The 13,136-nt window shown below is 54.8% G+C and overlaps 2 protein-coding genes across 3 annotated transcripts in view; one reads left to right on the forward strand and one right to left on the reverse strand.

Annotated features, from left to right (window-relative positions):
• The window catches only part of LOC122381466 (glutamate receptor-interacting protein 2-like), a 43,826-nt gene extending 43,308 nt beyond the window's left edge, over positions 1 to 518 (reverse strand). Inside the window, exon 1 of the mRNA XM_043365673.1 lies at positions 509 to 518. Coding sequence (XP_043221608.1) covers positions 509 to 518 — 10 coding nt within the window. The remainder of the gene's footprint in view (positions 1 to 508) is intronic.
• A 6,076-nt stretch (positions 519 to 6,594) lies between these two features.
• LOC122382170 lies at positions 6,595 to 10,537 on the forward strand. Of its 2 annotated transcripts, none has more exons than XM_043367151.1 (2): positions 6,595 to 6,734; positions 7,456 to 10,537. In XM_043367151.1, the coding sequence occupies exon 2, from the start codon at positions 7,512 to 7,514 to the stop codon at positions 9,135 to 9,137; it is 1,626 nt and encodes a 541-aa protein (XP_043223086.1). In that variant the 5' UTR covers positions 6,595 to 6,734; positions 7,456 to 7,511; the 3' UTR covers positions 9,138 to 10,537. The 2 variants fall into 2 exon arrangements, with proteins under 2 accessions (XP_043223086.1, XP_043223094.1); XM_043367159.1 differs by having other exon boundaries at positions 7,470 to 10,537.
• Positions 10,538 to 13,136: the final 2,599 nt, after the last annotated feature.

Genomic DNA, 13,136 nt, shown 5'->3' on the forward strand with positions numbered 1-13,136 from the left:
TTTACGTATATTTCAGAATTTATGCTGCGTTGCAAAAAGGCGTCATAAGATGAAAGATCGCATGTGATTGATCGGGATCGCCGGTCAACTATAGGCCTTACCTTGCAACAGGTAGGTGGTACTCACCTTGAGTTTTCCGTCTTTGAGTTGGAAAAACAGAAAAGCTGGTGGCTCTCTTCAATCTTTTCTTGAAGCGAAACGATAGTGATCTTGTTTTTACAAACATTGGCAAACGCTCAGTCTCTTCGTGATTAAACTCGTTTTCCATTGCAGTCTTTTATCACTTTACGTTATCTCCCCACCAAACCTCTCCAGCCTTCTTGTGCCGCTTATGTCCTCTCTTCTTCAGATTATCAGGCGGTTTCCCAAACGACTGTGCCGAGACACTCCTCACGCGGTCCGTCCCGCCGGTCGTCTGTCGCCGGTCGCGTCACCAACTGTCTCGGGGCAGCTCGCTCGGCCTGAGGCGGAGACCGGCGCGGCGGTATCCGATGAACGGCTCTGTCACCTGACCCCATGAGGTGATTCCGGTCCGCCCTGTCGCCCGCCGGGTCTGGAAGAGTCAGTCGACGGACCGGAGGGTCGCTCCCTGAGGTCAAATTCCACCCCGTCTTCCGCACAAGTTGAGACGTCCGCCCGGACCCGTTCATTGTTCAAGACAGCTCGGAAATGCCACAAGACAATAGCGTCCTCGGTGACGCGGCGGCGGGAAGGGGAACTGTTGCTGGGCTCACGGCTCACCGTCACAGGGTGAGTCCAGCGCAGCAGCGCCGACCGGCTACCGGCAGTCGGTCGTTTATAAACTTACTTTTACAGCAAACGCTGAAAGCATAAAAGGTTGACTTGTTTAAGCGTATTGTTGACCGTCACTTGGCATCCCAGACTCAGTTTGTCAACATTGGTTGGTAATGCATAGTTATTTAGCATTTATTGTTGGGTTAGACGTACGATGCTATTAGTGTAGGTACCTACCTAGTAGTAGGGGAAGCGGGGGTAACACCGCCCCCCTAAGCTTTTCGCCAAAATGAGAGAATATGTGTGAAGTCTCTTGGTAGTTATTGTCTTGGTTACAATATTTAAACATTTTCTCACGTGTTTTAGGTACTTATTTTGCATGCTCCTAAAAGGTTTTCATGTATCACGACTTTTAAAAATACCTTGCATATTTGCCGCCTACAAATTGTGTGGGTAACCCCGCCACCGGTGTTGATGTTAACCCAACCCATTCCTACGAAAGCTTTAAATCGTTCAGAGATCGCGTGCGATGAGTTTCCTGTCGGTAAGTGGTAATTTTCGCAAATAATCGGTAATGGACACCCAAATAATAGGTATAGCACAGTGTAGGTATAGGTTCATCAGCTGTTTGCCAGTTTTATACAGCTGGCAAGTGGTTGGTCGGGATGCATGAAAAATATAAAGTAAAAAATCAAATAAGCTGCTTATTCCCGACTTAGGAACATCTACGAACATAAATAAATCGTGTCTTTGGAGTTTCGTCACTTATCACGCTACGAACAGGAAACACCGCAACCTCAATGTGATAAACCACCCATTACTGTCGAATGTGGTGCTCTCGCTATCATCTGTTATTTCTGTTTCGTCCTCAGGTACACACTCATATCGGTCGAATTTAGTTGAATAAAACCATTGTATTCATACTACAACTTTTGGTACCACAATTTATTCAACTAAATTCATGACAAGACATGGAGAGGATCGCCAGACCAGACAAGTTCGACGTCCCTCCAAACGATCCTCAAGCTCACAAGAAATGGAAGCTCTGGCTCCGAGGATTTAAGTACTTCTTGACGACTATCGAAAGTCACAATCCTGACAAGCTCGAACTACTCTTCCTCCATATCGGACCAGAAGTCGTGGACGTGATTCAAGACTGTCAGACGTACGATGCAGCCCTGAAGCAACTCGACGCTGCATATCTGAAGACGCCAAACGAAATCTATGCGCGGCACCTGCTGTCAACGAGGCACCAAAAGCCAGAAGAAAACATCGACGAGTTCCTTCTGGCCTTGAACAACCTGGCGGGTGACTGTAACTTCGCCGCCGTCACAGCCATAGAGCATCGCGCGGCATTCGTGCGCGATGCCTTTATCAGGGGCCTGAGAAACGCCAGCATGAGAACCAGACTACTGGAAAACCAGACTCTGACCCTAGACCAAGCGGTCCAACAAGCGCGGTCACTGGAGCAAGCCGCACGAAACGCGGAATCCTACCTGTCCCCGACGGTACGGGTCGATCCGGTCGCAGCCTCCGCCGCATCTCCAACTGCAGACGCTTCCGTAGCTGCAGCCTCACAATCTCCGTGTTTCTTCTGCGGACTAAAACGCCACCCACGAGCAGCCTGTCCTGCAAGAAACTCAACCTGTGGGAAGTGCGGCAAATCTGGACATTGGCAGAAGGTGTGCCGCTCCAAGTCGGTGGCTAACGCGTCGGCCGTACAGGAGGAGTACGAGTCCTACCCTGAAGAACCTCGCCAGCCGGAGCTCTCGCCCACGCTCGCAGCCTCAAGCTCTGCCGCCGCTACTCACGCGCCAGCAACAGTGAGCGCGAGAGTCAACGGGCGTCAGGTTACAGCTCTCATCGACACAGGGAGCTCTGACAACTTCATCAGCGCAAAGCTCGTCCCCGCACTCGGCATGAGGGTGCTGCCACGATCGTCTAAAGTCTCCATGGCATCGTCCAGTCTCTCAACACAGGTGCGAGGATACTGCGTGTCAACCGTGACCGTTGACGATCGGGAGTACCGGGATGTCGAACTGTCCATCCTCCCGGATCTCTGCACGGACGTCATTCTCGGCATGCCGTTCCTCCGAAGACACGAGGGTGTAACCCTGGAGCTCGGTGGCGACGAACCCGAGCTCAGTATCTGCAATCTCGCGCAGATGAAAGTCAGTCAAGCGGTATCCCCGAGGCTCTTCAGCAACCTCACCCCCGACTGCCATCCCATCGCGACCAGAGCACGACACTTCAGCCACGTGGACGAGAAGTTCATCGAGAACGAAGTTCAACGTCTGCTAAACGAGGGCGTCATCGAGCCAAGTCGCTCACCCTGGCGTGCCCAAGTTGTCGTCACACACACGGAGAACAAGAAAAAAAGGATGGTCGTTGACTTCTCTCAGACTATCAACAGATTCACTGAACTGGACGCGTATCCTCTGCCGAACATCGGCGAGCTCGTCAACAAGGTCGGGAAAAACAGCTTCTTCAGCGTCCTCGACCTCTCCAGCGCCTACTACCAAATCGAGATAGACGCATCTGAGAGACCCTACACAGCGTTCCAAGCGGCAGGAAAGCTGTACCAATTCAAGCGAATCCCCATGGGGGTGACGAACGGCGCAGCCGCCTTCCAGCGCGTCATGAATGACATCATCGCGGCCAACAACCTGAAGGAGACCTATGCTTATCTGGACGACCTGACCATCTGTGGCCAGACGAGGGAGGAGCACGATGAGAACCTCCGGCGCTTCTGGGAGGTTGCCGATGCGCTCCACCTCACGCTGAACAGAAGCAAGTGCAAGATCGGCCTGGAGACGGTGAATATCCTCGGGTATTCCATCCAGCGAGGCCAGCTGAGACCGGACCCCGAACGACTGCGTCCACTTCAAGAGCTGCCGGAACCTCGCGACAAGAAGTCTCTGCAACGGCTCATCGGCCTGTTCGCGTACTACGCCAGATGGATCCCCTCATACTCTGAGAAGATCCGTCCCCTCATCTCTGCATCGTCGTTCCCTCTGAATCCCGACTGCAGAGCGGCTATCCAGCAGCTGAAGACGGACATCTCACAAGCGGTCGTCGCCGTCATCAGAGATGACGCCCCATTCACCATCGAAACAGACGCTTCCGACGAAGCCATCGCAGCGACTCTTACCCAAGACGAGCGTCCTGTGGCCTTCTTCTCACGCACACTGAACGAAGCCGAGAAGCGTCACAGCATCGTCGAAAAGGAGGCCTACGCCATCGTGGAGTCTATCAGAAAGTGGAGGCACTTCCTAACCCACCACTTCAACCTGCTCACTGACCAAAGAAGCGTGAGTTTCATGTTCGACAACAAAGTGTCGAGCAAGATCAAGAATGAAAAGATTCTACGCTGGAGAATCGAGCTCTCGCCACTCTCGTACACCATCAAGTACCGACCAGGACGAGAAAACATTCCTGCTGATACGCTCAGCCGCGCCCACTGCGCAGCCGCCTCACATCCGGCCCTGGAGCAGCTGCACGAGTCTCTCGTTCACCCCGGAGTAACGAGGTTGCTGCACTTCGTGCGCAGCAAGAATCTGCCCTACTCCGTGGATGACGTGCGCCGCGTCACCTCAAACTGCCCGGTCTGCTGTCGATGTAAGCCGAACTTCTTCAGGGCCACCTCCGCGAAGCTGGTGAAGGCTACATCTCCATTCGAAAGAATCAACGTGGACTTCAAAGGTCCCCTACCCCCAAGTCCGAACGGCAACCAGTACATCCTCACTATGATCGATGAGTTCTCTCGGTTCCCGTTCGCCTATCCGTGCCGGGACATGACAACCGCCACCGTGATCAAATGCCTCACTCATCTCTTCTCCATCTTCGGGATGCCGGCATACGTGCACTCCGACCGCGGTTCAGCTTTCATGTCAGCTGAGCTTCGATCCTTCCTGACAGGACTGGGGATCGCCACGAGTCGCACGACACCGTACCACCCCGAAGGCAACTCACAATGCGAGCGGCTAAACGGCACCATCTGGCGTGCCGTTCAACTCGCTATGGAGAGCAGGAAGTTGAGCAGAGGACAATGGGACGCCGTCCTGCCTGACGTCCTGCATTCTATCCGGTCTCTGTTGTGCACAGCAACAAATGCCACCCCACACGAAAGGATGTTCTGTTTCCAGCGGCGGTCTGCGACGGGAGCTTCTCTACCGTCCTGGCTCCTCAACCCCGGGCAGGTTCTCTTGAAGAAATACGTCCGCGGAAAGCTTGACCTACCAGTCGAGCCAGTCGAACTCCTGGAGGCGAACCCGCACTACGCTTTCGTGCGCTATCCCGGCGGCAAGGTCGACACGGTCTCTGTGCGAGATCTCGCCCCCGGCGGTTGTGCACAGCAACAAGGAAACGAGAAGGGAGAGGAAGCGGGCGAGCCGGGGTCCCCGGGCATCCGTTCGGAGCCCTTGAGCACGCCGCTCTCGAGCCGCCAGTCCCCGGTGCCCTCAAGTGCGCCGCCATCGTACGAGTCAGAAGCGGTCCCGGGACCCTCAAGCGCGCCGCCACCGAGCGAGTCAGAACCGGCGACCGAAGTGCGTCGGTCTAACCGGACAAGGAAGCCAGTGGTGCGCCTTAACATATAAGAGCGTGTACTGAGGCGCTCATCGAAGCCAGACGTGCGCCTTAGCTTATGCAAACGTGTACAAAGACGCCTGTTGCGTTGTTCGTTACATTGCTACTCGATTTCTGCCTACTCGTGTCTTTAACACAGCGGGGGAAAATGTGATAAACCACCCATTACTGTCGAATGTGGTGCTCTCGCTAACATCTGTTATTTCTGTTTCGTCCTCAGGTACACACTCATATCGGTCGAATTTAGTTGAATAAAACCATTGTATTCATACTACAACTTTTGGTACCACACTCAATCGGGGTAACACCGCCACGGGGTGGCGGTGTTGTGTTCCCCAATAAGTGATCACAAGCAAAAATCGCCAGCGGCAAGAATGTACTACACGGTTCAAGCAAACCTTTCTTACTGGACAAAGCCGATCAGCTATTTTTCGATGTAATCAAGTAAATCAAAATGAGTCTCTTCTTAAAGACATTCAAAAGTGCTCCCAACTCATCGAATTTTTATAAGAGAGTGTGCATTTTTCTTTAAATGCCCACACTGAGCTTCGATTACACTGAAACACCGGAACACAAATCAGAAGACGCTTACCTTCGTGCGGTTAATAGGAAATAACGGATTTTTACACTTCACATTTCATACTTTCGCCGCCAGATGGGGTGGCGGTGTTTCCCACAGTGGCGGTGTTCCCCCCGCTTCCCCATAGTGTCTGAGTTCTGACGCAGACGATAACGATTGTTCTGTGAAACCCATAGAACATACCTACAAAGCCGCTATTCAGGCTTCAGGGACCAAGACCGTCAAGACGGAAGACGGTTGAACACGGGTCTCGGCCCGTTTAGCATCACCAAGTAGCATCAATTAGCATCACCAATAGCATCAATTAGCATCACTTACCTACTCCGGCTCGCTTATCAATGCAGTACCTACACCTGAGCTAATTCAAAATACAATTGTTCCATCCAAGCAAGGGCAGAGTTTATTGGCTAAGGCCATCTACATATATAATATTTATTGGCAGACCTTCAGAGCCACTTCAAGTTCAGACTCAGAGCCTTCAAGTTCAGAGGTGTGCTGAGCTGAAGCGTTGCTGAAGTGAAGCCTACGTTGAGACTTGGAACTGAAGCTTCGTAGTTTAGTTGCTAGGTGGCAGCACGTGGCGGTCACGGGATGTAAACACTGGGCTATTTTGTCTCTTCTGCGCGATAGCTGTCGCCCAGGCCATTCTTTGATGCTTTGATGTTTGTATTTCAATTTCAATTTTCTTTTGATTGTGAATGTGTTTCTCTTTGCATTTTCGATGTAGTCAATAGTCATACCAGAATCATACAATGTGAAAATTTAGCTAGTGCCGCCTTACTGATATGCCACTTAGTCTCCCGTGCGCCTGTGAGTCAAGTTTTCGGTAAAAGTAAGTCCGAGTTTCAGGTCGGTGACAGGGTAAATGTCAAGTTTAACCCTATTAGTGGCAGGCTCCTGGCTACGTCCTAAGCAGATTTCATGGATAATTTTTTCATATTCTTACATAATACCGAGTTTCAACCCTCTCATTGTAAAAACCGTAAAGCCTTGCCTTACAGCCTTACGACCCTTACGACTACCCATAAAGTTTGGTTTGCTTCAGTTCGAATGAATTGCTGCTGCGGCCAAAGTTTAAAGTCCAAAGTCTTATTGCTTAAATTTTTACCAAAAAGAAAATTGATTTCACAATAGGATAGCTCTTCTAATTTATGATTAAGTGGGGAGACTGATAGGTAGCCATCTATGCTGAAATCAGGGATGCAAGAATTATTAATCAACACTAATGTCTGCATTTATGTTTTGAAAGATTGTAGGGCAATGTGATTGATAGATATCAATAGATTCTTATATCAGTCAAATTCATCCATTTTCCAAATTAGTCCCTTATTTGTCTTTGTAACATTTGTTATTGATATCTGTTAGTCTAGCAAATGTGGTTTAAATTTTAAAAAGAAAATCAACTATTTTGAACAGGATCAGCATTGTTGATTATGTACAAGCATTCTCTCCCTTGATTGAAAGTAAAAATCAAACTTTTTGACATTGTACAAGAAAAGAAGCAGTTGAAATGCTCCAATCCATCTGAACAGATAAGTGATAACCATAAGCAGCTGTCTGTTTCCAGGAGTGAGCAGCCTGCAGCAGCCTTCACTCACCATCTGGCACAATGTCCGAGTCGGAGCAGATCACCCCGGCCCGCCAGCCGCGGACGCTATACGAGCTGTGCTGGTCGGTGCTGCTGGACCGCGCGCCGCTGGACGGCTACGTGTGCGGCGCCGCCTGCTACCAGCTGCCGTTCCGGCTGCTGGTGCCACTCTGCCGCACCGTGCTCGACGCCGTGCGCGTCAAAAACAGCGTGTTCTACAGCTGCCAGACGGTGGGGCACCTCAGCGTGGGCATCCGGCGCACGGCGCAGCAGAAGGCGCGCCAGAACGAGACGATTCTGGCGGCGTTCCTGCGGCACTGGCCGCAGGAGCTGCTGGTGCTGCAGCAGGTGCAGGGCCTGCACGGGCTGACGTTCCTGCAGGAGGGCCACCCGGAGCGGGACTGCTGGTCCGTCATGGAGATGGAGGAGTGTGACTTGTTCGTGCAGCGCTACGGCGGCAAACGCGTGCAGGAGAACAAGAAGGAGGTGCTGAGCGCCGCGTGCAGTCTGCTGCGCACCTTCCTCAAGCTGCAGGAGGAGGGCGGCTGTCGGCGGCTGCGGCACCTCGACATCAGCGCGCGCCCGCTCAGCTGGGTCGAGCTGTTTGCGCTGGTCGGCATGGTGTGGGACGCGGCGCCGGTCTCCGCCGGCCCGCCCGGCTCGGTCAGCCTGGGACTGAGGATGAAGCTGTCGGAGAGCCGCCGGATGTACGCCCGCCGACTGCTGGAGAGCGGTCTGGCGGGTCCGGTGGGCGCCGCGCGGGTCGTGCTGCGCCGTGTGGCGGTCATCTCGTCCGGGCCGGACCCGGAGGAGCACCGGCAGAACCTGGTGCTGGCGGGCCAGGTGCTGGCCGCGCTGCGTCCGGCCGCCGTCACCAGTCTCAGCGTGCAGGTGGACGGCGCCGTGCCGCCGGCCTGGCTGGCCGGCCTGGTGCGCCAGCTGCCGGCGCTGCGCGAGCTGAAGCTGCTGCTGCCGGCCGGCGCGCAGCCCGAGCCGGACGACTGGCCGGCGCTGGCCGAGCTGCTGTCCGAGCAGCGCGCGCTGCGCCGGCTGGAGCTGCGCTGGCCGCTGCGCCGCCGGCTGGGCCAGCTGCTGGCCGAGCTGCCCGGGCCGCTGAGCGCGCTCTGCCTGCCCGGCTGCCAGCTGGCGGCCGCCGACCTGGAGGCGCTGTCGCTGTGGCCGCACCTGGCTCACCTGGAGGTGCTCGACCTGTCGGAAGGCGTGGAGGCGGCGCCGCTGGCCGCGCAGGACGCCGCCGTGCAGCACCTCTGCGTGCTGCTGGCGCAGTGCGAGCGGCTGCGCGCGCTGCTGCTGGACGGCTGCCGGGTGCCGGCCGACCAGCTGCCGGCGCTGCTGCGCACAGTGCGCACGCGCGACTCGCTGGAGCGGCTGTCGCTGGTCGGCTGCGGCGACCCGGAGCAGCCGGACGAGCTGCTGCGGCTGGTGGCAGACGTGGTGACCCTGCCGCGGCTGAGGCTGCTGGCGCTGGACGGCTTCTGCCGCGAGCAGCTGGTCGAGCTGCGGCAGGACATGTCCTACTGGCGGCTGGTGACCGGCTCCGGCAGCTCGCCGTATGTGGAGCTGCGCCAGCGACGGCGGGAGGGCGACTGGCCTCCGGCAGAGATCGCCGACCGACACAGCGACTAATAGAATGACGGACGGCTGTATCAACGGCTGAGCTGAGCGGCATAGCGACTGATACAGCCGCCACATGAACACCGACCGACACCAGACCGAGCCTGGTCGGCGATCGGTCGGCGGCTTGAATAATGCAGTGAATTACTCCTCCGGGGCAGTCCTTCGGTGCACAAAGCGACTGATCTCTGAGTCTGATCAGACCGATCTCTTAGAGAGACTGATAACTACCGGTATGGGGTCACCTGAAACGGTAGCCCCGCGGTGAGCGACCTCGGTAACGGCTACCTGGCACAGAGAGGCTACCGCTACACATCTCACCGGAGACAGGTAGGATTATCTCCCTTGGTGAGTACTGCCTATCGATACTCGGGGTGTCATCCCCAGTTTAGTGTGTTAGTGACCGTTCTGGGCCTCATGTGTGCCTTAGTCCATCGCCGGTGTGGATGCAGCGTCAGTGACGCCCGCAGCACCGGCCGCCTGATTGAGTCGTCCGCTAACGGCGCCAGTTTATGGAGCGCCGCCGGCTCGGCGGTCTGGCGCCGGACGGATTTATGGGACGGTTTTGTGGTTATCGTATGCGCGCTGATGGGTGGGCTCGGTCGGGGCTGGCGCCCGGCCATGGGGGCGCCGTCAGTCACCCGATATTCGGCTGTCGCGAACTGTGATTGTTCGACTGTGACGTCGTAATGGACAATAGTCAGTCAGCTGAGACTGTGGTAGGTCTGCTCTAGATGATGGTGATCGATATAAGTCATAATGTCAGTCATAATGCTTCATGTGCAATTATCGTGGTATTAACCTGATCTGCTGATGAGGCTATGTTAATGTTCAAGCTATCAGCGGTTTGTTACTAACGTACGTAATCAGTGAATAATTGATTCAGTTTGCTTGAAACGTGTTGTGGTGATATGTGATATAAAGGTAGCTATTATACAGAGATATATGCGATAGATACCCGTAGGGTAAATTGCTACTCACGTCGTTAGCCGTCGTGTTGTTCCGCCCGAACTCCCCGCATCAAATAGTCTAACATTCCAATCGATGCGTTTTCACATTCAGGGCATGTACCTGAGCGTGCCGTATATGCAGCGCCATGGCTTGATCACTGGTGCAATTAAGAATGTTTTCAGTGCAATTATTCATGTTGATCCATAGTAAAGTAAGCTGAGCCCCTGTGCTGGTTTACTTTGAAATGTTACGAGCTCAATAATGATGTATGTTAAGGCCAATTAATATTCTTGTGTTGTTTCTTTAGTATGGCGTGCTGCTTTTAGAAACCCAAATGTTTTCTTGAGACCCAATATCCGATAGCGAGTGATAAATACTGCCATCTTTCATGCGTATATTTTGGTTTCACCCATCGGGTTTTCCTCCCTTCAAATAAACGCATATGTGGTACGAAAGCTAAATCTTCTGTCTTTTGATTCTAATTCTTCTTGAAAGATTATTCTTCATGCCGGGTGTTTCGGTCCCTACACGTTTATGCTCCATCACTTGACAATGTGTAGTTACCAGTGAGGCCACGCGCCACGCACTGGTGACAGGTGCGTAAAGCGACCAGCGCAGCGGCCCGGCCCGGCTCGTCGTCTTCAGGCCGCGCCTGTTGGGAGCCGTCCACGTGCCGCGCGATGGCTCACGGCAGCGGGCACAGCCGCCGGTGTCGCTTGCCGACAGGTCGGCCATCGCTCCTCGGTACAGCCGCCTGGTCGAAGACGACACTTGGCCAGTCGAGGCGCTGCCCTGGGATGCGCTCAGTGCGCGTGAAGAGAGGTGAGAAACACGGGGCGAGTGGCAGGGGCTGACCCGGGAACTGGTAGAGGGACGAGTTGGGACTTGGGAGTGCGAGTCGGGACAGAAATAAATTGATACAGGGTGTTGTCCGAGCAGTCGAGAGTTATTGAGGCTGGAGCAAGGAAGACCAAGGCACACCAGCACCAGGATGGCACCAGTCTTGGTCGTTATATGGTGATGATTCAATGATCACCCCGCCGGCCAGACTGGATTCAGTCTGATCAGCCCGTGTCGGTTCACTGGATCAGTATACGGGCACAGACTATGGCTCGAAGCCAGCCAGACAGACCACACACGCACACGCGCGAGCAGCCGAGCACAATAGTTATCCAGGGCAGCGGGTGTTGAACCGGTGCCAGGCAGCGTCCGACAGTCATTCAACTTCCCATGTGCGCTCCCGGCGCCGCCGCCATATGGTCGCCGGTCATTTGCACTCGGTTTGTTTAATTTACTGCTGTTTGTCGCAATGAAACCGGAGCGGCCGAGCTGGGATGGGTAAATCAAGCGATGACGTAGATGAGCTGGTCTGCTGAAGGGATTGTTGCAAGCTAACTAAGCATGCTGGGTATAAATGGCATACAGTTTGTATTGCATGACGGATTTGCACCACCCTTAGTCAGGGAACGAGGAGGTGGATAACTGATCTCTACATGTGTGCTGATTGCAGGCAGACAAGCACCATCTTACGCGAGTTATGAATCATCTACCAGCCTGCTCTGGCCAGCGGTGGTATCTGATGTCGGCTGCTCTAACTAGTCGGGCGGTGCGATCGATCACGGTAACGGACTCGGACATGGCAGGCGCTCGTCCTCCTCAGTGCCCGTGACGACAGGCACAGAGGTATTCTGTTCCCGATGATCGGCAGATGAGTGGTGCAACCCTCCGCTACAATAACAATACCGCGGGCGGTATCAGAGACGGGCAGCGGCCCATCGACCCAGTGGCACAATTCCGTCCCACTTCCCGAGCTTCCAGCTACTCCGCTCATCAAAGCTGAGCAGAAAAGCCTATCAGTGGAGTTAAAACTAAGTAGCGGCTGTCGCCTGCCGACCCCCTAGGGCGTGAGGAGGGGAGGGGGCGGGTACTTACGTGGCACGTGGCGGCGCGTTGCGGCCCTCTGTTTGGTCCTGCAGAGTCCACACTGCATTGGCGCGGCACGGCAGCGGCGCCGGTAAATCAGCGCGGCGGGTCGGCCCCACCTGTCGGGCGGGCGCCGGCCGTCAGAGGCGCTTCCTGGCCGCGCTGACACCGCCGGCTGGCCGCTGTTACCGGACAGAGTCGGCCGTCAGCGCCCCGCGGGAGCCCGAACTGCAGCCAGACAGGTGCGATGATGGGTCGGCAGTCGGAATGTTTTGTTCTGTCCACAGGTGGAGCTTCTGATTCTGAGTCCTAATTAGTCGGTGCAGTTTTTGTTGCTCACCGCAGTAACGCTGGTTTTGTATCACTATTCACTCAAGGTCGTCAGTGACATAGTCGGCCATCAGTTTCCACTAGTTTGTAGAACGGCTTACGCCTCGCTACTTCCTGGAGCGTTTCTTGATCCAGTCCTCTCCTTTCTTCCAGTTACAGATCCTCTCGGCTCTCAGCACCGGATTACTGGACGACCAGCAACACCAACACCGGAGCAGCAACTGAGCGGTTCAGAGCTGCAGCTGTGACACTCCGAGACCTTCCCTACCGCCCCTCCATTAGCGGACGGTCCAGCTCTGAGTGTTGACGATGGACGTCCTGCCGCCGACGCGTGGACAGCCGGACCGTGATCAGTGCCCTCAGCCGCCTGTTGTGAGCGCGTGAAGACGGACGCCGACCGGGCCGGGCGCTGAGCGGACGGTGAAGGTTCCGGGAGTGACGGTGGAGGATGGATCGTCAGTAACTTCGCCGGCTGCGCTAGGTGAGAGCTTCACATCCAACTGGGCGGGAATTCATTTGGAGAGTTTTGCTTCTGATAACGTTCGCACAGATGTCTGCTGATTATGCTGGAAAATAGCTCACGATCGTTCAGACCGAATCGCAAGCTCACGCTGTCACTCTGAGGGCCTTTGTATGTTTTTGCATGGACGATAGAATTCGTCGCTAATGCACTGTCGTCACCAGCACCAATCTGCTGACAGTAGCAAGTACGCTACAGTATCATATACTGGACTCGGCTAGGCTGCCGCTGCGCTTCACATGGTAGTACACTTTTTCACACCTTCCTCACACTTTCTCACACCTTCC

Source organism: Amphibalanus amphitrite, unplaced genomic scaffold (genome assembly GCF_019059575.1).
Source record: "Amphibalanus amphitrite isolate SeventyFive unplaced genomic scaffold, NRLGWU_Aamphi_draft 000011F_arrow, whole genome shotgun sequence".
Lineage (NCBI taxonomy): Eukaryota > Metazoa > Arthropoda > Thecostraca > Balanomorpha > Balanidae > Amphibalanus > Amphibalanus amphitrite.

What these genes read in the sequence shown, in the direction of transcription:
- LOC122382170 (XM_043367151.1), top strand. Translation starts at nt 7,512, where the DNA reads ATGTCCGAGTCGGAGCAGATCACCCCGGCCCGCCAGCCGCGGACGCTA.